This window comes from Bemisia tabaci, chromosome 7, assembly GCF_918797505.1.
Source record: "Bemisia tabaci chromosome 7, PGI_BMITA_v3".
Taxonomy (NCBI): domain Eukaryota; kingdom Metazoa; phylum Arthropoda; class Insecta; order Hemiptera; family Aleyrodidae; genus Bemisia; species Bemisia tabaci.
In genome coordinates, this window is record NC_092799.1 from 13,059,299 (window position 1) to 13,080,767 (window position 21,469).

A 21,469-nucleotide genomic window follows, 5' to 3' on the forward strand; every position below is an offset into this window, starting at 1 on the left:
TGGTAGATTAAAACACACTTACTTCTGACAACTCCTCCATTTTTAATTCCTACATTTTGGTTGTAACTTCTGAGACTTTCCAGCTGGTTCAGTCTTCTGAGAACGTCGGCCAAAGTTGAGCGGAGGCATACGACTTCGTCTCCGTAATCGAGAACCTTCTTCTCCAGCTCAGCGACTCGTTCACGAAGGGTTTCGTTCTCATTGTCGATCATGTCATCTGAGAACAAAAATTCATACAAATTGGTAAACTTTTCGAAAATTTGGGATGAAGAAAGAAAAGATAGGGGACAAAACTGACCCGTCATAGAAAAAGTAAAAAATCAAAATCAAAACCGGGACTTTCTTGCCTTTCTTTGCCCGTGACAACATTCGAAAATTAAATAATCGGACTACATTTTGCAATAAGGAACCACACTGGAAAAAAAGATTGGTAGAATTTATCATTCCTTCACGCTGCATTTCACACAGCGTCAATTCAGAGTCAATTCTGCCAGAGGAAAGTTGAACGTTACTATATACTAGTACAGGTAGCCATTTCTCTTGCAGAATCGACTTGAGAATTGGTAGAATTTACCATTCTTTCACGCTGTGTGAAATACAGCGTGAAGGAATAGTAAATTCTACCAATCTGTTTTTACAGAGCACCATCCCTGGCTCTTCCGTAAAAGCACCTTTCTGCACAGGTGAACCAATGGCATGTATGTTGTTTCTAAAATGAGCCAGGAATAGTAGTTCCCTATTGCAAAATGTAATCAAATTACATGTATAACCACCAAGAACAATACATTTTGTAGAATCCGCACTAACAAGTGGACTGCATTTTGCAATTAGGAGGCACTCGTGACGTCGAACGTAAATCTGCGCTTCACGCCAATTTCAGCGAAAAACCTTGACTACGATGATTTTAAAATTGTCAGACATGCTTCATAATTTTTGCACGAAAAATCGCCAACGCTAAGCATGCTGTAAATCACGGAGAAAGTTTACAAAAAAACTATCCGTCCTTCAGAATGCACACATAGTGAAAGCGATAACTATTCGATCGTAGCAATCGCGCAGATTGCATAGCCATTTCTTTGAAGGAAATTTTTACGCCTGCGTGTAAAAAGGATTTTCCGCGAAAATTAAATTCGCCTAGTGGTGACTGATAAATGTCGGGGGGAGTAGTTTGCTAGGCGAGCTTTTTCAAGTTACACTGAAAAAAAATTCTCGGCGTATTTACCAAGGTCCGTCGGTACCTTTACCATCTCACTTTTTTTTACCAATTATTGGTAATTTTACCAAGACAGACTGGTAAGCTTACCTAAACACCGGTATTTTTACTGTTTTTTCAGGTAAGAATACCACTTTTATTGGTAATCAATTCTCGCTAACTTTGCCATTTTATCTCAGTAATTCTACCACAGTCGATAAAAAATATTGACGTTTTTACCAAGGTCCAGTACTTAAAATTACCGAGAAAGTTCATTACCAATTCCATAAATTAATAATTTTATCAAGAAAAAACTGGGATCAAATAGAACCCCGAATTCTTGGTAATTTTACCCTTTTCTTCGTAAATACAGCGAAATTTTTTTCAGTGTAGGATTGCTAGATCAATCGCTTTCTATTAATAATAATAATCTATAATCGCTATAATCTATATCTATAATCGCTTACAACTAATCGCTCATTTCATCTTTCCATTTTTAGTTATGTTCTTAATTTTAATCCATTTGGTTTTTCTTCACGTGTATGAGTCTAACAATCCCTTAACAACTATTTAATCCATGAGTTAAATCCATGAGTCCTATTGAGCGAATTTTAGCATTTACCTCCAAAAGTAATTTTTTCACTAAATAGAAGATAGCAGTGCGGAATCTCTAAATTACATTGTTCTATACCATAAATTTTTGTAGATTTTCATCCGGAGGTCCTGAATACTTACTCCATGCTTTCGAGACGACGCTGAGACTATCAGGAGCGCCGTTTGAGGCAGTGGACACGTCATCCTGACTGTTGACCATGATTCCGGCCACAGGATCAAAAATCCATTATAAAGACTCCAAATATATCCTCTCGATCATCACTCGATCTATCGCACTCGGCGGGGTTAAAAGTCTTTCCTTGATTTTCATAATCCTGCCAAGTTGGCAGTAATTATTGACACTCAATTTTCATTCACGCGTTCCTTGATTGAGAAGAGAGAGTGGACGTAAGTTACATGATTTCATTCTCTGAGAGCTTTTTTAAAATCAGAGGCTACTTGTTCCTTCTTCAATATATGCATTCCTTTTTTTGCAAGAAAAAACGAACGCACTGAAATAAGCGCGGTCAGATCTGCTGTGCTAAGGAAGAACGCCGTATAAACCTTTAAGCGTTACCAAATTTCCTTCGGTAAATCACGAATTGCCGGGAAAGTTTGTAAATATTTTTCTTCCAATTTTTCAGACAAATTTGTTCCCAATTTAATCTAAAAAATCGATTAATTTTAAGGAAAAATACGCATAATTTTCCTCAGAAATACATGCTTTACTCGGGGAAATTTGGCAACTCTTGAATGTTCATACGGCGTTCTTCCTTAGCACGGTAGAGACGGACTGAACGTTCGGTGTTTTACAGCATTCCATCTAGTCGGTTTGTCAAACTGAACTTTCAATTTGTGTAACCGCATTTCTTTTCACTTTACCCCGTAAGTCCGGTTTAAATGATCTGAACGCTTAATAACACGAATTGAAACTCCGGTTCACCAAACCGAACATTCAGTTCATATAACTGAACTTTTTCTTCGAAACGTTCAAGAAGAAGGAGAGTGTTCACTCTTAAAATACACTGAGGAAGTCCTTTAGCGGGGGTTCAATATTCTAAGTCAAAACCAGTGGCGCGGCGTGATTTGCGATACATATCGATTGATCTGCCTTATAAACCTATGGAAAAGTATCGATAAACAGGGTGTTCGCAGCGACCACCATGATAATCGATTATTTACCACGGCCTCAAATGGTTAAATATCGATAGATCGAAAAGCACGCCACGCCACTGGTCAAAACTTCGCGTTCGTCGCTACGTTGATTTGCAAAGTTCATTGGTGAGAGTAGCTCTGACTTTAAAAAGCTGAGAACTTTGGAGAAGTGGAATAACCCTACAGTAGTCTTTTTGGAAGAAAGTCTGCACAGAGTTCATGGACTAAGAATCCGGGACGTCACATCATCAACGGCATTACCACAAACGCTTGATTGCGTACGATGAGCCGTAAAATAACCAATTTAGTTCCGCATCAATTGCCTGACATTTTGGACAATAAATTCTGAAGGGTTGATCCTAACGATACACTAAAAGTCTCATACAAAGCTGAAAAACGACACAACAATCATACTTCGGACGAAGCAGCCTTTATGAGGCGATGCCTTTTTATTCGAGCACCTTGAAGTAAGCAAGATGAGAGAAACGGAGAGAAGGGGAAAAGTGTAGGGGAGTTTATATCTATATGAAAGCGCTAGATAAATTCCGGAAATTTGTCCTTCTTTACAATGATTATTTTGACCTAATTCGACATATTTGTGACGATATGTCTATGGCAGTTTTTCGAAGAAACCATCGTTTAGGTCACCCGATGACGATTCAAAACCCAAGCGCTGACTTATCAGAGGTGGACGAGCAAAAGGATTGGAAAAATTACCCTTATCAAAATAAGGGTTGCTGGTCAGGTTGGCCTAGCGGTCAGCGCGTCTAATAGGGCCCGGATTCGAATCCCGGTGGTGGCGACAAATTTTCACAGAACTGAAGAGTGGATCTGCAGAAACAGATTCTACTCGGCCTTAATCCCTGAAAATTTGAAGGCCGGAGCATGGCTGTGCCAAAATCCCCTGACGTCAACTGACAATAAAAAAATAAGCTCTACGTTAAACTCTTGTCTTCATACGGCTGAAGATACCTAAACTGGAATAGAAGCCAAATAACCAGAAAAAAAGAAAAAAATAGACGTTATGGTACTTTCAAACATCGAAATTGAAAAACCTTTAAATTCGCGGTTTTTCGGCGATTTGGCAGGAGCGCATTTCTCGGTTAGCCAGCACTGTCACTCCGCTGTGTGAGGCACGGATGCTGTTCGGATGTTTACAAACAAGGCGTAACAGTATCCTTGTCCGATCGGTACCCACCCCCCCCCCCCCCGCGCGAAAAGCGGAAACGCCCGACTACTTGATGGGGGGGGGAGGGGGGGTGTAGCGCCTCCCAGGCTGTTGCCCGCGATTGTCACGTTACACCGCGCCGGCCGTATCGGCAACCCTCAAGCACGCAACCGTATAAACAAACACGCCGACTCACTCCGTAGTAAACACTTTCACTTACGAACCCTCCCGTCTCATCACTAACGAGAGTTTATCGGTTTCTGGCGGTAAGAGATTTATGGCCTCCTTCCGATCAGGGCGGATGCCGATTGAGACATTGAGATCTCCCGAGGCGCGGACATTACGTTGTTTCATCGGCCTTTACGAGATTCCGTTCGATTGGATCATGAAATTGACCTAAAGCCCTGGATAGACAATCAAATTCCGAACCAATTCCGATCAAACTAGACATGCAGATGACTGGTGGTCACCATCTACCATCAAATTTTGACGGGCCGCACTTTTTTGTTCAAAGTAAGATCAGAGCGGAGTGCCACCATTCATCATTTCCTGCCACAGTAAACATTTCTGCCAAGTTTTCATTTTAAAACGAAGCAAATTAATGAGTTTAAGACTGATGACTCCCGACACTTTGATGCTAATTTGATCGGGATTGGTTCGGAAATTTGATCGTCTATCCAGGGCTTAAAAATTACCTTAAAAATAACCTATTAAAAGATGAGCCACCTAAAAAAGTAAACGGTCAGTATAGCTTTGAATTTGAGGACTTTCTACTTGCAGCTCCATCGCTGGAAAAATAAGTCTCTTGGATCCGGAGTCCATACTCTTAAAAAAATTAACAAGAAAAATGCTCTTGATTCAATCGGATTTTTACTTGAATCGAGAGCCAAGCCTCTTAGTGTAAGCGGATTTCCTTCTGATTCGAGCGAAAATCCGATTGAATCGAGAGTATTTTTTCTTGACAATTTTTTCAAGAGTCTGGACTCTGGATCTATGCTGCTGTGCTCAGGGAACACGGCGTATGAACCTTCAAGCGTTGCCAAATTTTCTTTGATAAAACTTAAATTCCCTGGTAGACGTATGAATATTTTTGTTTCAATTTTTCAAAGAATTTTGTTCGTATTTTATTCTAAAGTTCCTGAAATTTTAGAGGAAAAATATTCATAACTTTCCTCCAAAATAAACATTTTATCAAAGGAAATTCGGCAACTCTCGATTGTCCATACGGCGTTTTTCCTTAGAACGGCAGTGTGAGACTTTTCTTTCCAGAGTAGGACAAAACCAGTAGCATCATCGGATTTCTCACGCATTCGGTAATACAGCGATTTCGAGTTCTGTACATAGACTATTAACTTCACGCTGTTGCGTCACTTTTACGTTACGTTACGTTACGTTACGTTACGTTACGTTACGCGACTTTGGCATATTCTTTGTCTCGTCAGAAGATTCCGCGTTGAGTGATGAGATGCTGTCAAGGACCATGATGGGAGAGCTACATGTTCATGTTTTGGAAGGAGAGGTCTTCATGGGTGACGAGTAAACAAATTGGTTAATCCAATTGAAGTCTGGGCCGGACGGCCGGAAGCTGCAATAGCTGGAGGAAGAAGTCGGTCAAAAAATAAATTAATACCGAAGTCTCACTCTGAAGACAAAGATGAAAAGATAAATGGACGGACGGAGACAAAATAACACATTAAGTCCGAACTACTCATGCGTAAAATGATACATTTCCTCGCTGAGATGAAATGAACGTTAGCATGAACCCGTTGTCTCAAGCCCAGAATTCCTCTCTCTACTTTAAGAAAGGTTATCTTCATGGAACTTTGACCGTCACTGCTCTTTATTGAGCGTGAACGAACATTGCCTTCTTCACCCTTAAGTACAGGCCTCGTGTTGAAAGTTCAAATATGAATAATTTTAAGTTCTTCTTCACTTTAATGAAAAGTTGCAATAGTTGATTGCTAAATTGATAATTTCTGGATTTTAGAACATGTCTTCAAGAATTTCTGAGCATAACGCCACGTTAGGTATTTGTACTTAAAGTTTGACCGAGAAACACTTAAGGTATTTGCGATATTCACTCTGGACGTGCTCTTACTTAATTTTTTGTCATTAATGTTGCGAAATCCAGGCGATTGCCGGGAAAAGGGCCTGTGGTCGAAAAAGGTACTTGTAAAAAACAGCATTTAAAGTTATGTTTTTGGTTGATCTTAAGGACTGCGCAAAATCTGATTCGTGTTTTTGAGTAGCTTGATTCATTCATTTAGAGGCTCTTTGGTCAATTTTGTGATAATTTTTGTTTCCGACCGAAATGCGGTCTGGGGGGCAGAGGCTGAAAACCGGCGCTGTACGCTAATTTCAGCGCTTCAGCTTCATGCTCAGTAAACAGCAGAAGTCAACGCGGGGACTGTCCATCGATCACGATGCTCAGTCCATGCTCAAAACGGGAGATTATCTCCTCTCTCACACTGTCCTTTCAACGAAGAACGCCGTAAGAACCTTCAGGCGTTGCCGAATTGCCTTTGATAAAACACGAATTTTCTGGTAAACGTATGAGTATTTTTCCTCCGATTTTTCAGATAATTTTGCTCGCAATTCCACTGAAAAAAAGTCGTGAAAATTTCAGGAGAAAATATTCATAACTTTCCAAAAAAAATGAACATTTAAAGAAGGAAATTCGGCAACTCTCGAATGTTGATACGGCGTTTTAGCTTAGCTCGGTAGCACAGTCGTGAAGTGTAATTAATGGATGTAACACGCGAAAGCGTGTGTATGTGCAAACGGTCAGCGTCTGGAAATGGGTCGTTTGATTATGGGACTTAAAATTATTTTGAGTACGTACGTATGATTTACTCTCTGAAAATGACATGAAATAGGCACGTTCTAAACCTCTGACGGAGTGGAAAAGAAATCTAACAAAAATGACGAGCTTATAGCTGAAGCTGATAGAAAAAGCGATCGACAAAAAAGACGTATAGGGAGTAGGGAGCTTTCCTATTGGTTGAAATGGTAGACTAAGGGAGAAAATGATGGACTGACTAGGGTTTCTCGTGGGTTGCCGTCAGTTAGTCTATTATCTACCTTCTTTGTCTATTGCAACTACCCGCTTCCACCAATAGGATCCCTCCATATTCCTTTTGTCTTCTTCGTCTATAGCTTTATCTATCAATTTCAACGATCAGCCCGCTGGAACGCAATCAGTTGGATTTTGGATGAAAACGAGTCGGTAGTAGCGTTGAATTCAGCTAGTTGTATATTTCCTTTTGTAAAAAATTCAAAGAAAAAAAAATTATTTTGAACATGAAAAAATTCCTCAAACCCCGTCCTGAACATTGAGGCATAAAGGAATAAAGCTGCAAACCTTTTTTTATCGGTTCTTCTGTGCGATTTTGTGAGATACGTGATTTTTCCATTGCAATCTGTCCAAACCACGAGTCACGCATTGAAAAGGTCTGAAATTCATTCCTATCTTCACAATCTCTTAAAAAATCGCGTCTTTTTGAACTTTCCACTTCAAATAGTCTATCACGACAAAGACGGAATTTGATGTACTGGTAAGTCACGCCGGTTTTACAACTCCACGCAAGGCTGATTATGGTTCTCGTTGAGTGACACACATCAACCATTAAATAAGAACCAAAAATCGGTGTACTTTCACTACTTTAAACTTAAATTTTGACAGTACAGCGACTCTTTGTCTCTAAGTATTTTTAAAGCCTCAAACTCAACTACAGGCGCGCCAAGCTGCTAAAAACACCGACACCCCGTTTACTCGGCTCGTTTTTCGGATATTTTTTGCTTGATCGCTCGTTCACTGCCCCCCCCCCCCCCCCCCCCCCCGAAACAAAGTACTTCATCATCGGAACGCGCCAGTGGCGTGGCATGCTTTGCGATATATCGATTGATCGGCCATTTAAACCTATGGAAAAGAATCGATAAACAGGGTGTTCGCAGCGAACGCCTTACTAATCGACCCTTTACCATGGGTTTAAATGGCATAACAATCGATATATCGCAATTCACGCCACGCCACTGGAACGCGCCGTGTTTCCTCGTCGGTTTTTTTTTTCGCTACTTTTCGCCAGCGTTTTGAAGACGTCCTTAATTGAAAATGAAAGTTGAAGACTCGCTTATTATCATTGGCTCAACCAGCCGCGTCATTTTAACGAGAGAAAATCCTTTTCGTTTTCTAATATTTGTGCGGTCCGTCGGCGGATATCAGCGCGCTGAAAAAAAAATCTCGGTGTATTTACCAAGAAAAGGGTAAAATTACCAAGAATTCAGGGTTCTATTTGATCCCAGTATTTTCTTGGTAAAAGTACCATTTATGGAATTGGTAATTTTGCCGAGAAATCTCGGTAAAATTATTAACTTCCTCGGTAATTTTACTGATCCCCGGTAAAAACGCCAATATTTTTTATCGACTGTGGTAGAATTACCGAGATAAAATGGCAAAGTTACCAGGAATTGATTACCAATAAAAGTAGTATTCTTACCTGAAAAAAACAGTAAAAATACCGGTTTTTAGGTAAGCTTACCAGTCTGTCTTCGTAAAATTACCAATAATTGGTAAAAAAAGTGAGATGGTAAAGGTACCAACGGACCTTGGTAAAAACGCCGAGAATTTTTTTTCAGTGGGCAAAAGTGTTGTTCCTTACAATTTTTGTTCACGTCCTCGAGATCTACCTTCAGGAAGTTCTCGGACCGTTCTCGAAAATTTTTTGGCCTTGATGCTCATCCTCTCAGTTTTTCGTGCAAAAACAAAGCATCGAGTTCCTGTTGAAGGTTGTGTTCGTAATGTTTAAACAGCTTACTTCACGTTATTAATTTTACAGTGGTATCAAATTTTACTTTATCTTTATATTCTTTTACTACTAAAAATGACATTAAATATTTATGCTGAAAGGAACTATGTGCATAGGGTTTGCGTGTAACATAGTTCCTTTTGGCATGAATATGTCCAATTGAAGTATTAGGGGGTGAAAAACATGGGCCCGATCAATGAAACACCGTAAAAGAACATTGGAGTCAATCTTATTTGATACTGTGCTTTTCCTCAACAGGGCAGTAACGTAATATGAATCTATTGGAGGAAATCACGAGACCGACCGTCATACACGCCACTAACAACACCACTCCAGGCGGAACTACCGTCAGGCGCAAAACTCCGGGGGGGGGGGGGAGAGGGGGGGATTTCAAGTGTATGCGAAACACTTACTCGCTCGGGACAGTTGGAGGGCCCCGTGTCACGAGACCCTCCGGGAGGGACGCGCGGGGGGAGGGGGGAGGGGGAGGGGGAGTTAGCGGGCATGCACTGCATAAGGGTTAATCTGCCATGTTTTGCGGTTCAACCCCTGCCTCCACCCCCCGAGCCCCAAGCGACGACCTCTTCAACTCCGCCGTGCTGAGGAAGAACGCCGCACGAGCCTTCAGACGTTGCCATATTTCCTTCGATAAAACCCCGATTTACTAGGAAAATTGTGGATATTTTTCTTCAATTTTGTTCGCAATTTTATCTAAAACGTCTGAAAATTTCAAAGAATAAAATGCATAATTTTCTTCAAAAATAAACGTTTTATCCGGGGGAATTTGGCAACTTCTGAAAGTTCATACGGCGTTTTTCCTCAGCACGGCAGAACTGCGAAGGCGGTCTCGTCAACCGCGAATCGCATAATCAGGATCGTGGATCACGGTGAAGGCAAATTATCACGCATGCGATTACTTCAATTCCCCACATCGTGGTGCATGAACCTCAAATTGGGCTGCATTTTGCGATAGTAAGGATCGTATTCATAGTCGTCACTTTAACAGCTCCTTTGCTTAGGATGATCTATATGGTTAATATTATGGTTGGGGGAGGTGTGAGGGGATCCTTAAAATAGCACAATAAAAGGACAATAATTTTAAAGAATCTCAAGTAAATTTCAACAGAATGACTTATGGAGATAGGAGGAAAGGACAGAAGGAGGTTATTACGAGGGATAAAATTGGTCTGTCACTGCAAAAAGTAATAAGAACGCAAGTATAAATTCCATGATTCTGCGGAAGTTTAAAGTAGTATAAACCTGAGTGAGAAAAACGTGAGCCAAAGACGCATAATTTTTTTCCCAATTTTATTTTTCAAGTGCTGATGCATTTCAGGACTCAGTCTCAACATCAGAGCATTACTTACAGATACATTGTCAAGTTACATGTTAGAAAAATATAATAGACTTACAAAACAAGACACAAACTGGAGGTACAGGTATAAACCTACCTCTAGGTTTACAAACCTGGGATTTTTTTGTTGTAATTTCGATTTTTTATTGAGGCAAACCATTTTAATGCCTCGCAAGTACTTATTTCAAAAGTTATATTGTTGAATTTCTCTGACTATGTTAAAAAATTCCTTATCACGATGCTGTATCAAGGACCTCTTTGAAAATTTCTTAGTCAAAAAGTAAGCCTTGGTACTTGTGAAAGTTGGTGAAACTTGGTGCAGAAATACGCTGTTTAAAGAACGACGATGATTGAAGCCCAAAGGAATCAATATTTCTGGCTCGTTTCAACAAAAACGCATATATGCTTCTAGTTCTCTATGCAGATATGCACCTTCATGAATGGACCTAAGATGGTGGCTCCTAGCAGGAATATGAAGTCCAATTTACTGACACAATTCGCGGCGGGGTAACAAGAAACAACCCCTACGGAATTGCAGTGATTTAAAGCAGCTGACAAAACGCCTTCCGGATCCGCTATAAAATTGCGATTACGACATTAAAACAGCAGTAGTTTAGCAACTCGTGCGCTGACGTCAACGGCATGGTCAAGTCGACGAGAAACAGGGAATAGAAAATAACGTCCGCCGGGCGTTCCTTCGCCATATTTGGCAACGTGTCGCGAGTGCCGAAATTAAAAGTTGCCGAAGCCCTGGAGACCGGTAGCTGCAGGCAATGAATTCATTTCTCCGGTTCCGTGACGGGTTCCATCGCGAGCTTTGCTCAAAGTCAAGGCCGCGGCCGTAACTTTGGCACGGTGACCGGAGAGGGCGGAAAGGCGAAAGGAATGCTCCCGCCGCCCGCCGGGCTCGGATTCACCGATCGCGAGGAATTTTCAATTAAACACGTCACGCGCCGATTCGGCTTTGCCGGCTCGAACCACAGCTACGATTCCGCCCGGTTACCATGCAGGGTAGCAATTTTCCAACAAAAAAAAGTCCCTGACATTTCCCTGATTTCCCGGACAAACGGCCAAAAAACCAGGGAATGATTTAGAATTCCCTGACGGGCGGAAAAAATAATTCCCTGGCATTTCCCTGATTTCCCTGACACAAACGGCCAAAATAACCAAGGAATGATTTAGAATTCCCCGACGGGCAGAAAAAATAATTCCCTGACATTTCCCTGACCCAAAGGGTCAAAATAACCAAGGAATGGTTTAGAATTCCCTGACGGGCGGGAAAAAGAGTTCCCTGCCATTTCCCTGAAAAAAAAAGAATACTCCTGATTTGTCAACAGGAGGGGAGGTACTCTAGAGGAGGTAAATATGTACTAGAAATGCACTAGAAAGTACATTTCGTGTGCCAGGCTGAGTGATACCACTATACAGACTTGATGGAGCGCATGCTGCCTACCCGCTTAATTGAAGGCGGAATAGATTTCGGTTATGTAGTCCTTTAAAATAGTGTGTCCGGATGTCCTCGGTAACGATACCGAGATCTCCACCCATCGGAAAGCATTTATCGATAGAAATTGAAAGTTCATGCGGATATCATTATGCCTTATTAATCATTACTAATTTTTTTTATAATACTTAGAGAATAACAGTTTCTGCGACAAAAGTTTTGCTTAAAGTGCTTAAATCGATAACCAGGGTAGAAGAGTGTTCCATGTAATTAAGATCTACCCATTGATCGGAAGCCCATATTAGATCATTTCATCTTCTCAGTTATATTAAACTCTCTTCCACCATGGTTATCACTGCCAGAATTGTTGTCATTTTAAACAACTTATGACGGAGAAACTTATATTCTTTTAAAACTACTAGGAATAGTAGTAAAAGTTATCAACGAACGATGATATTCCGTGTGAAGTTTCAATCTCTAGTTTTCCGACGAGTGGTGATCACGGTGCTGTTACCCAAGACACTCTGATTCAAAGGACTGCAAAATAGAAATCCAGTTCGCCTTCAAGTAAGCGGGTAGGCAGTATGCGCTCCTACGAGTTCAAATAGTTGTAGTGTTGTGTGTATCACTCAGCCTTGCGCAGATATTGCGTGGCTCGCATTCTTCCGAGACGATGCTATATATTTTAGCGAGTGAAAAACACAATTTATTACTTTTCTGATTGTTTGATACTAAATAGTCTGAATTGAAAGCAATTTTGTTCATTTATTTTTATTTATTTGTCAGTTTTGTTTTTGGTGGGCTTCGTTGATAATGTTCATTTCCTTTATACTACACACTTTTAACTGAAGCGCTGGGGTGCAGGTGGGACGTTTCTTGACTGCAATGTTTGAGAATCTTCCTTGCTGATTTGCATTTTTTAGTTAATTTTAAAGCATATTTGAGGGCCTTGGAGGACAAGACGCATAAGTAAAGTTTTTTTTTTTTTAAAAAAAATTGAGATATTAATGATCCTATGTGAAACTGGTCTGAATGCATAATCTGCGCAATGTTAGCTCCCGAATTCCAATTTTTAAGCATCGAAAAGTCAGATTGAACTTTCTTTCCTCAATGAGGATCCATGTAATTTCGAAACTTTTAACACGTATTTCTCGAAATAGCAACAACTGCACTTATACGCCTTGTCCTCCAAGCTCCTCATTTGTATTTAGAATTTTCTGCGTGCCTCGACATGAAACACTTGGATCGTATTTAGCAAAAAGGAACCAACGCGATTACAGTGTTTTCAAGATGGTGCTACTTCTCATTTTCTTTTAAAAAAACGAAATACATCCACAATATTAACATTTAGACAGTTCTTTTCCTTAAAATCCATTTAACACATAAACATGACAAATTTAAACATGACATCCATGACATTTTTAATAGGAAACCAAAATTATTAGCTAGTCTCGAAGATTTTTTTTAAATAATTATGAAGAAGCAACATTTTTACAACACTGTAATAGCACTGGTTCCTTTTTGCTAAATGCAATCCACTTGTAAAAAGTTAAGTGCGGCAATTTTCAATGATATTATATATCTCCAAGAGGAGATAATATTATACATTCCTCCGAAAACTTGGCAACAGAGCTGCCTTTTCTGTTATCACGAGGCATCTCGCCGGGAAGGCGGCGGCTGGGCCCTTTCGTGCCGATTTGGATGAGCCGATTGGAGTTCCGCTATTTCCCGACAAAACGTTTTCCACGGAACGACATCAACCTCACTGCCGCGATTAGGAGCACTTCCGGGGTACGTTGGCGACACGTGGGCCCTGTCGAGCAGCGCCGCGTGTTGGTTCGCGAGTCGACCCGGCACGAAAACAGCCAAGTGATCAAAATGGATGAAGACCGCCAAGTGTCCAATTGACTCCGTTCTCGGCGGATTCCCGATCCAAGTGAAGGATTGACAGCTCGGGGCTGAGATCCGTGGGCGAAAAGTGACGTGGACGATGGAATTGCGCAGCGAAGAGCTGAAAAGTTGTGCTCTGCAGAAAAAAACTCAGAAAGGTTCGCCGTTAAATGGTGGAAATTCCGTCGCGTTTTGCAGGGTTGCCACAGAATTTGGAAAATGAAATTTCCTGGCATTTCCCTGATTTCCGTGACGCATTTTGGTGAAATTCCCTGACAATCGAAGATACGACAAATGGTTAAGAAGACATAATTGAAAATAGTTTTCAGGCAGAATTTGTAGTTCGAAACCTCAAGCCCATTTTCGAGCGCAAATAAAGGAGATTTCATAAATGTTCCATGAAATTTTCGTCCATTTCCCTGAGATTCCCCGGTTTTCCTTGACATCTTAAAATTCCTTCACATTTCCCCGTATTCCCTGACTGTGGCAATTTAAATGCCATTGACCAAAATTGGTTTGGCTTAGCGATGTTCTTTTTAGGGGTTTGGCTTAAGCGTTCTTCATATCAAAAATGTTTGCAAAACACTCCAAAGGTACGAAAAATGCTCGATCTTGAGATTCGTGCGGATCGCGACAAAAGTGAGGCAAATCTCGACTCGCAAGACAATTCAAAAATTAATACTGAAATGATGACTTTATTCTTTCTCCTGTTCCCTCCCTCCCTTCCTTTATCTTCTTTTTCCCCCCTTCCTTCCTCGTCACTGAAAAGGTTGAGTGAATCGCACCATTTTGCCTTTAAATCAGGTACTTTGTCATGATTTTTAACGTTTTTAATCAATGAGGTAAATCAGAATTTGGTCGTGAGGCAAAAACGGCTTGATTGGGTGTAAGTTGGGAGGTAAAGACTGCTTTTCATCCTGCGATGAGCAATATGTGGCACATAAAATTCGCCGAATGATAACTGATGGATTTCGGGGTGAGTACTTTGCTGGGTTTTTTTGCGATTTAAGTTAGGATTGAAAAACCAATTGTTCAACTCACGTATGAAAATATCGCAAGTCTCGCATCTGTAAATAGTAAACTGTTTCGTCGAGAGATATGCATCTGCACATACCGGTCATCACTTGTCATCAATCGGAACTGAGCAACTCTAACTTCCGAAATTAAATTTTACACCGAAATTAAAGTCTGGATACTAGATCAAATTCTGAACCAATTTTGATCCAAGTAGACCACTTGATGACTGATGGTCACCATGCAAGAGTCCTCCTTGATCAAAATTGGACGGGCCGTCAAACTTTGATCAGAATGGAGTGTCACAATTCATCATTTCTTGCCACAGAAAACATTTCTGCCGAGTTCTCAATTTAAAATCAAGCAAATTAATGATTTTAAGACTGATGACTCCCGACGCTTTGATGGTAATTGGTTAGGGAATTTGATCGTGTATCGAGACCTTTACATTGTCTTTGCTCGTAGCTCTTAACACAATCAAAAATTCCATCAGCCTGTTGTAAAACTCAACAACCCATCCAACGCGCACAACACCTGAATGATTCACGAACACCGGCCCAGACGGGGATGGGAGGGTGGAAAAGTAATAGGAAACGGAAGTTGACTGGCGAGTGGCGACATTATTGAATGGCCTGCCGTGTAAACACACTAGACGCGCACTAGACGAGTGGTGGGGTCGTTCGGCCCGGGGGGGGGGGGGGGGGGGTGGCGGCTATGACGTGGCGCGGTAGGGGGGGTACGGAGTGCATTAATGAGAATCGTGAGTAAGCGACGGGGTAATTGTAACACTGGGAATCGATACCACGTGATCGCTTCGCTGTTTCGCGCCGCGCCGCTTTGGCTTTCACCCACCACCGCCACAGCCGCCATCACCAGTTCCGCCTCGCTGTCATAAACGCCTAAGAATTTCAAACGGTAATGAGGACCTCCGTCCGGAAAAATTCAAAATTCAATTATTGGTTACGGAATTTACGCCAACCGGGTGTCTACTTGAAGTGGCTGACAAAAAAATCAGTTCTTCTGCGGCGTTTGTTCAGTCATTTCCCAGAAAAGTCAGTGCCTACTGAACAGAAAAATTCAGTACTTTTTTAGTGCCTTACGGTATTTAAATTTGAAAATGTTCGACAATTTTAAATTTTTGTGCGAATTCAATTCGCACATAAATTGGTGCAATTGGTGCAATTGGTCCAATTGGTCCAATTGGTCCAAAACAACGTGGCAACATAATCGGAAGCTCATTCTTGGTCTGAACATCAATTGGACTGCATTTTGCAATTAGGGCCAACAATTTCTGGCTCATTTTAGAAACAACATATCTACCATCAGTTCCCCTGTGCATATAAGTGTGCTTACGAATGAGCGAAAAATATTAGTTCCTAATTGCAAAATTACGTTAAATTGGTTGCGAAATCGCGATTTAACGGGCAAATACTGAATTAAGAATTAATGCGAAAGGGATCGCAGAATTTCTAGGATGTCTTAAAAAGCACGCGTGGCGTAAAACGAAAAATTACGGACCTATGTGCGGAATTTCCGGACTTTTTCAGTGCTTCCGGGACACTCTAAATAAATCTGCGCTACTTCCAGACTTTCTGGATTAGTACACACTCTGCTGAAATCAAACCATAAGAAAGAGCATTTCGAACCCTTTGAGGTACCGTGCCCGGCATATAAAATCTATATACGTACATTGGGGGGAAAAAAAAACACATTGTATCTAGAGTCCAGACTCTTAAAAACATCGACAAGAAAAAACACTCTTGATTCAATCAGAATCTAGCTTAAATCAAGAACCAAGCCTATTAATTTAAGCGGATTTCGTTTTGACTCGAGCAAAAATCCGATTGAATCAAGAGTATTTTTTCTTGTCAATATTTTCAAGATCTGGACTCTAGATCCAATGTGTTTTTTTTCAGTGTTTGTACTTGCTTAAATAAACACTTTCACACTCCTTGTGAACCCACGACCTAAAAAATAGGGCGGAAATAGGAGGAATACATTTAAAATTAACACGGTTCCCGCTGGATTTAGCAACGCGAAGGGTAGACGAGGTGATGCGAGGAAAATTCGACGTGTGGATCGAGTGATCAAGAATCTGGGAGCTGGTTGGGACGTGAGGGAGTGACTTTAAAGAAAGCGCCTGGCAAATTACCCGCTCGAGTGCCGCGGCAGAGGAAAATGATTGAAAGTGAAGGTGAAGAAGCGCCGAGACAATGCACGACAGTCATAGCAGCCGCTCGACGAGTCGACGTCTTATTTGCGTCGCTAAGCGTCGTCGTCGTCGTTCTCGTCGTAGCGACGCGACGTCGGCTTGTTTGCACCGACAATGCTTCGCTCGTTGCTCGTTTGGCGCTGTTATCAGACTTAAACTGCGCGCAGATTAGAGCGTAACGCGGTTGCTTGAGATCCATCGTTGAATGCTCATTAGAAACGCCTTCATTGGGAGAAGATACAACCTAGCGTGGCTTCAGAGGCCGAATAGTTGCAGCATGTAAAGACCCAATATCAGCCCGCAGATTAGAGAGGATTTTGGGAGCTTGTGATCATTCTTCGATGAATAATGACGACGCATAAGAAACGCCTTCATCGGGAAAAGATACTACCTAGCGTAGCTTCAGAGGCCGAATAGTTGCATCATGTAAAGACCCAGTATCCAGCCTGCAGATTAGCAAATATTCCGGGAGCTTGTGATCATTCTTCGATGAATAATGACGACGCATCAGAAACGCCTTCATCGGGAAAAGATACTTCCTAGCACGGCTTCAGAGGCCGAATAATTGCATTAATTAGAAACCAAAAGTGGCAGCACGCAGAATACCTGGTGATACGAAATGAGCTCGGAAGAGGATTCACGACGCATCAGAAACGCCTTCATTGGGGAAAGATACTTCCTAGCGTGGCTTCAGAGGCCGAATAGTTGCATCAGTTGCTTGGAGGAGAGAACACGCGGATGCTGTTCTATTCGCAGGCGGGAAGGATTTCCCTCGCTGAATTAGTGAACTTGTTTCAGATGGTTGAAAAGATATAATTTCAAATAGTTTTCACGCAAAATCTATTGTTTGAAACGTCAAACCTAGTCTAGAAAGCAATTAAAGGTGGCTTGACAATTTTTCCCTGTTATTTTCGACAATGTCCCTGACAATTCTAGGTTTTCCATGACTTTTTAAAATTCCCTAACATTTCCCGGTTTACCTTGACAGTGGCAATCTTGGTTAAAACATGGACCCATAAAAATGGACATAACCCCGGGAATCGCGCTCATTTGGCAACGGGGAACGGAGGATGCTTGTCACTGTTAAACGTCGAGTCGCTTTCCGCGATCGGGGATCTGCAATTGGGATCGCGGTCCGTGACTCCGTGACGTAACATCTTCCCGAATAATGCAAACAAACGCCGCAGCCGCGCTCGCTACCTCAGGACCCCCCCCCCCCCCCCTCACTGTCCCCCTTTTCCCGTCCACTTTCCTTTTCATTCGCGATTTCGGCCACCGTTTCCTGGCTTCCGCCTCCGCGTGGGAACCACGACGTCTCGGACAGAAAATTCACCGGAGGCACAAACGAAATATACATAGGTTGTCCCAAAAGTACTGCACGTTTTTTTATCTTGGACGAACGGTGGCAGATATCAAAATGCGGTTTGTGTAGTCTTAAAGACAGAGCAATTACCGATAAAACAACACAAATCGGAGCTCTGTAAGTCAAAAAATGACCAAGTTACAGGGTTTTGAAAATGGCTTCCAGAGGGGACCCCTACGGAAATTTTAGCTTCTTTTCTGGGGAAAAAAAAACAAAGATTTAAAGATTCAAGATCAATTGGTTTTATTAAATCAATTTTTACACAATCTTACCAAGATTACTGGCATTCAATCCTCTTCACTTGACGACTGGACACTGGTTTCCTTCTCAAAATACCTTCCATCGCTTGCCACACAGCGCCGCAACCGTTCATCCCACTTCTTCAAACATGTTTTTTCCTCTTGCCTGATGTTCTTCAAGAAAGTTTCAACAGCTCTTTTTATCTCGTTGATGGAGTTCAATTTCCTGCCTCTTAAGTCCTTTTTCAGCGTAGGGAATAACCAAAAATCGCAGGGTGCAAGGTCCGGGCTGATATCATGTTGCCAACTTCATTCGATCGCGATGATTTCTCTGTAGAATTTTTGATTAATCAAATCTTTGTTTTTTCCGGAAAAGAAGCTAAAAATCCTGGAGTGGTCACCTCTACAAGTCATTTTCAAAACACTGTAACTTGGTCATTTTTTGACTTAGAGAGCTTGGATTTGTCTTGTTTTATCGGTAATTGGCCGGTCTTTAAGATTACTTAAACCGCATTTTGATATCTGCTACCGTTCGTCTAAAAAAAAAAAAACAATCAACTCTTTGTTTTTTTCCCGGAAAAGAAGCTAAAATTTCCGTAGGGGTCCCCTCTGGAAGCCATTTTCAAAACCCTGTAACTTGGTCATTTTTTGACTTAGAGAGCTCGGATTTGTGTTGTTTTATCGGTAATTGCTCTGTCTTTAAGACTACACAAACCGCATTTTGATATCTGCTACCGTTCGTCCAAAAAAAAAAAAACGTGCAGTACTTTTGGGACAACCTATGTATATTAGAGACCCCGAAATGACAATCCAAGCAATGTGCAAATGTTGAATTCGGAGATAGACGCTACTTATCACTGATCGATGATTGATTGATTGATGGGCAACTTGTTGAGCGTAAACTAAAGGAAATTTCACCTGATGACAGCTGATGAATGTCGGGATGAGCATGAAACTACAAACCGATGTCCATATGGACGTATGTATGCTAAAAGGAACTATGTGCATATAATAGTGATTGCGTGTGACATAGTTCCTTTTAGCATAAATACATCCACATAGGGATGGAATCCAGGCAGGTTTCTGCTGAAACTTCTTCTTCTCTATTGAAAACTTTTTCTTTTATCCTTTGGAAAAAATTTTCTTTTCTATTGAAAATTTTATATTTTCAGAGGAAAATCATTTCTTTTCTCTTGAAAATTTTATCTTTTAGAGGAAAATCATTTCTTTTCAGTTGAAAATCATTCCTTTTCAGTTGAAAATAATTTCACTAGTGACACTAACAAATAACTAGGCCAGGAGGAACCATGTCCGATTTTTTCGGGCAACTTTTTTCTTCAGTGGAGGCTCCAAAATCACCTTGAGCCGCTCCTAGTGAGTTGCAATCATGAGCAACTAGAAATGATCCGAAAACCGAATCGGACGTCTGCAAGACCCACCGCTGGCGAGTGAGACATACCGGCCCACGAGCCGCGACAGGCTCTAAAACCAATGAACTTGCGCTGGACTGGACACGCTTCGAAGAGGCGTTTTTAAGACTGGCGCTGTCCGAGCGCCATAAATATTTACGGCCGAATTTGACGAGCGGCTAATAAGTTCTTCGCAACTCTTTGCAGTTCGGGTGGCGCTCCGCTTCTGCCCTCGGAGCGGGAGAAATTAATTTTCGCCCACGCTCTCCGCGCTTTTGGCAGAAGAATGTCCAACACCTGAGCGGGTGTGGACGCCGCACAGTGGAGCGAGGCGATCGGACATGATGGAGTAACTATATTGAGAGAGTATGGCCACTGGTGTTACCACCTCTGATTGGCTCAGCCATCTTAGGCTGAATGGAGCCCATAGGACCCAAAAATGGCGGACGCCATAAATTAATGTAATGCAACATGACTCAAAATGTAGTTTTCTTTGCTTATCGTAACGAGAAATTTACCCAAATGCACTATTGCGACTTTTACATATTTTTAAGGCTAATCGTGTGTAATGTTTGAGAAAAATTATCTTAGATGTAGGAGGGTTGGCAGCAAATGCGGTTGGTGATAACCGTCAAAAGTTGGCAATGACCCCCCTCCTATCCACAAAAACCAAAACAAAGCACCGCCATTTTTGGGTCCTAAGCCTCTCCATGGGGCCCAGTGGCCATGCTCTCTCAATATAGGTACTCTAGGACATGAGGTAGAAACTTTAAATGCTTACGTTTTCGGTAATACATGTTGTAAAAGTTTAAAAATAGTTCGAGGGGGTTTCTCGTAGAATTTCCTTCAAAAAACACTACTTTGAACGGGGTGTCTACCGGTTATGAAAAACCAAAATTGGGGACTTTCGGGGAATTTTGAGGGAGTTTTATCCAAGAAAATCGGTTACTTTTTCTCCCGAAATAATAAGAGAAGGGGAGCTAGTTAGAGCGTTAAAAGGCAGGCGTATTTTATACGACTGATTTTACAAGTCATATTGAACCGATGAAAACATAGGGAAAACCAAGCAATACATCAGTTTTTTTATTCCTGGTTATACGAACATTTGAATATTTGAAAATGCCGGTGTTTAGGACGATTTTTGTCACTTTTTGGGGATCCAAGCAAGAAAATTGAGGACTTTCGGGGATATCGGGGACATTGGGGACTTATGGGGACCGGTAGACACCCTGTTGAATCTAAAACACGAAAAAGAAAAAAAAAATTGGTGAGATTAAAAAATTTCAGGTCCGAAATCTCTCAGCGGCTCATTCCACTGTGCGATGGTTCGGTTATGCAATTGCAGAGGCGCATTACTACATCCTCGCTGGATGACACTGCTTCGACTAGGCGCAGTGACGCGGCATGGACGTTACCGTATTAATTTATCGGGTCCAAAATTGACATAATGGACCACTTAATCGATGAAGACGTTACGAGCGTTGTAATGCCAATATTCGTAATGAGCCATGGACAGAGCGGTAAATTACATACATCACGGTTGCCACCAAATCTAGAGAATGAAATTCCCTGACATTTCCCTGATTTCCCTGAGACATTTTGGTGAAATTCCCTGACGATTAAAGATATG

At 41.5% G+C, this 21,469-nt stretch overlaps 1 protein-coding gene across 5 annotated transcripts in view; it reads right to left on the reverse strand.

The window, feature by feature from the left end:
• The window catches only part of LOC109035334 (echinoderm microtubule-associated protein-like 2), a 152,413-nt gene that overhangs the window by 41,745 nt on the left and 89,199 nt on the right, over positions 1-21,469 (reverse strand). For 3 of the 5 annotated variants that reach the window (XM_072302748.1, XM_072302746.1, XM_019048924.2), the window contains exons 2-3: positions 1,928-2,170; positions 23-217 (exon numbers count right to left, since the gene is read on the reverse strand). In XM_072302748.1, coding sequence (XP_072158849.1) covers positions 23-217; positions 1,928-2,006 — 274 coding nt within the window. In that variant the 5' untranslated portion in view covers positions 2,007-2,170. The remainder of the gene's footprint in view (positions 1-22; positions 218-1,927; positions 2,171-21,469) is intronic. The other 2 variants (XM_072302747.1, XM_072302749.1) reach the window with 1 other exon arrangement.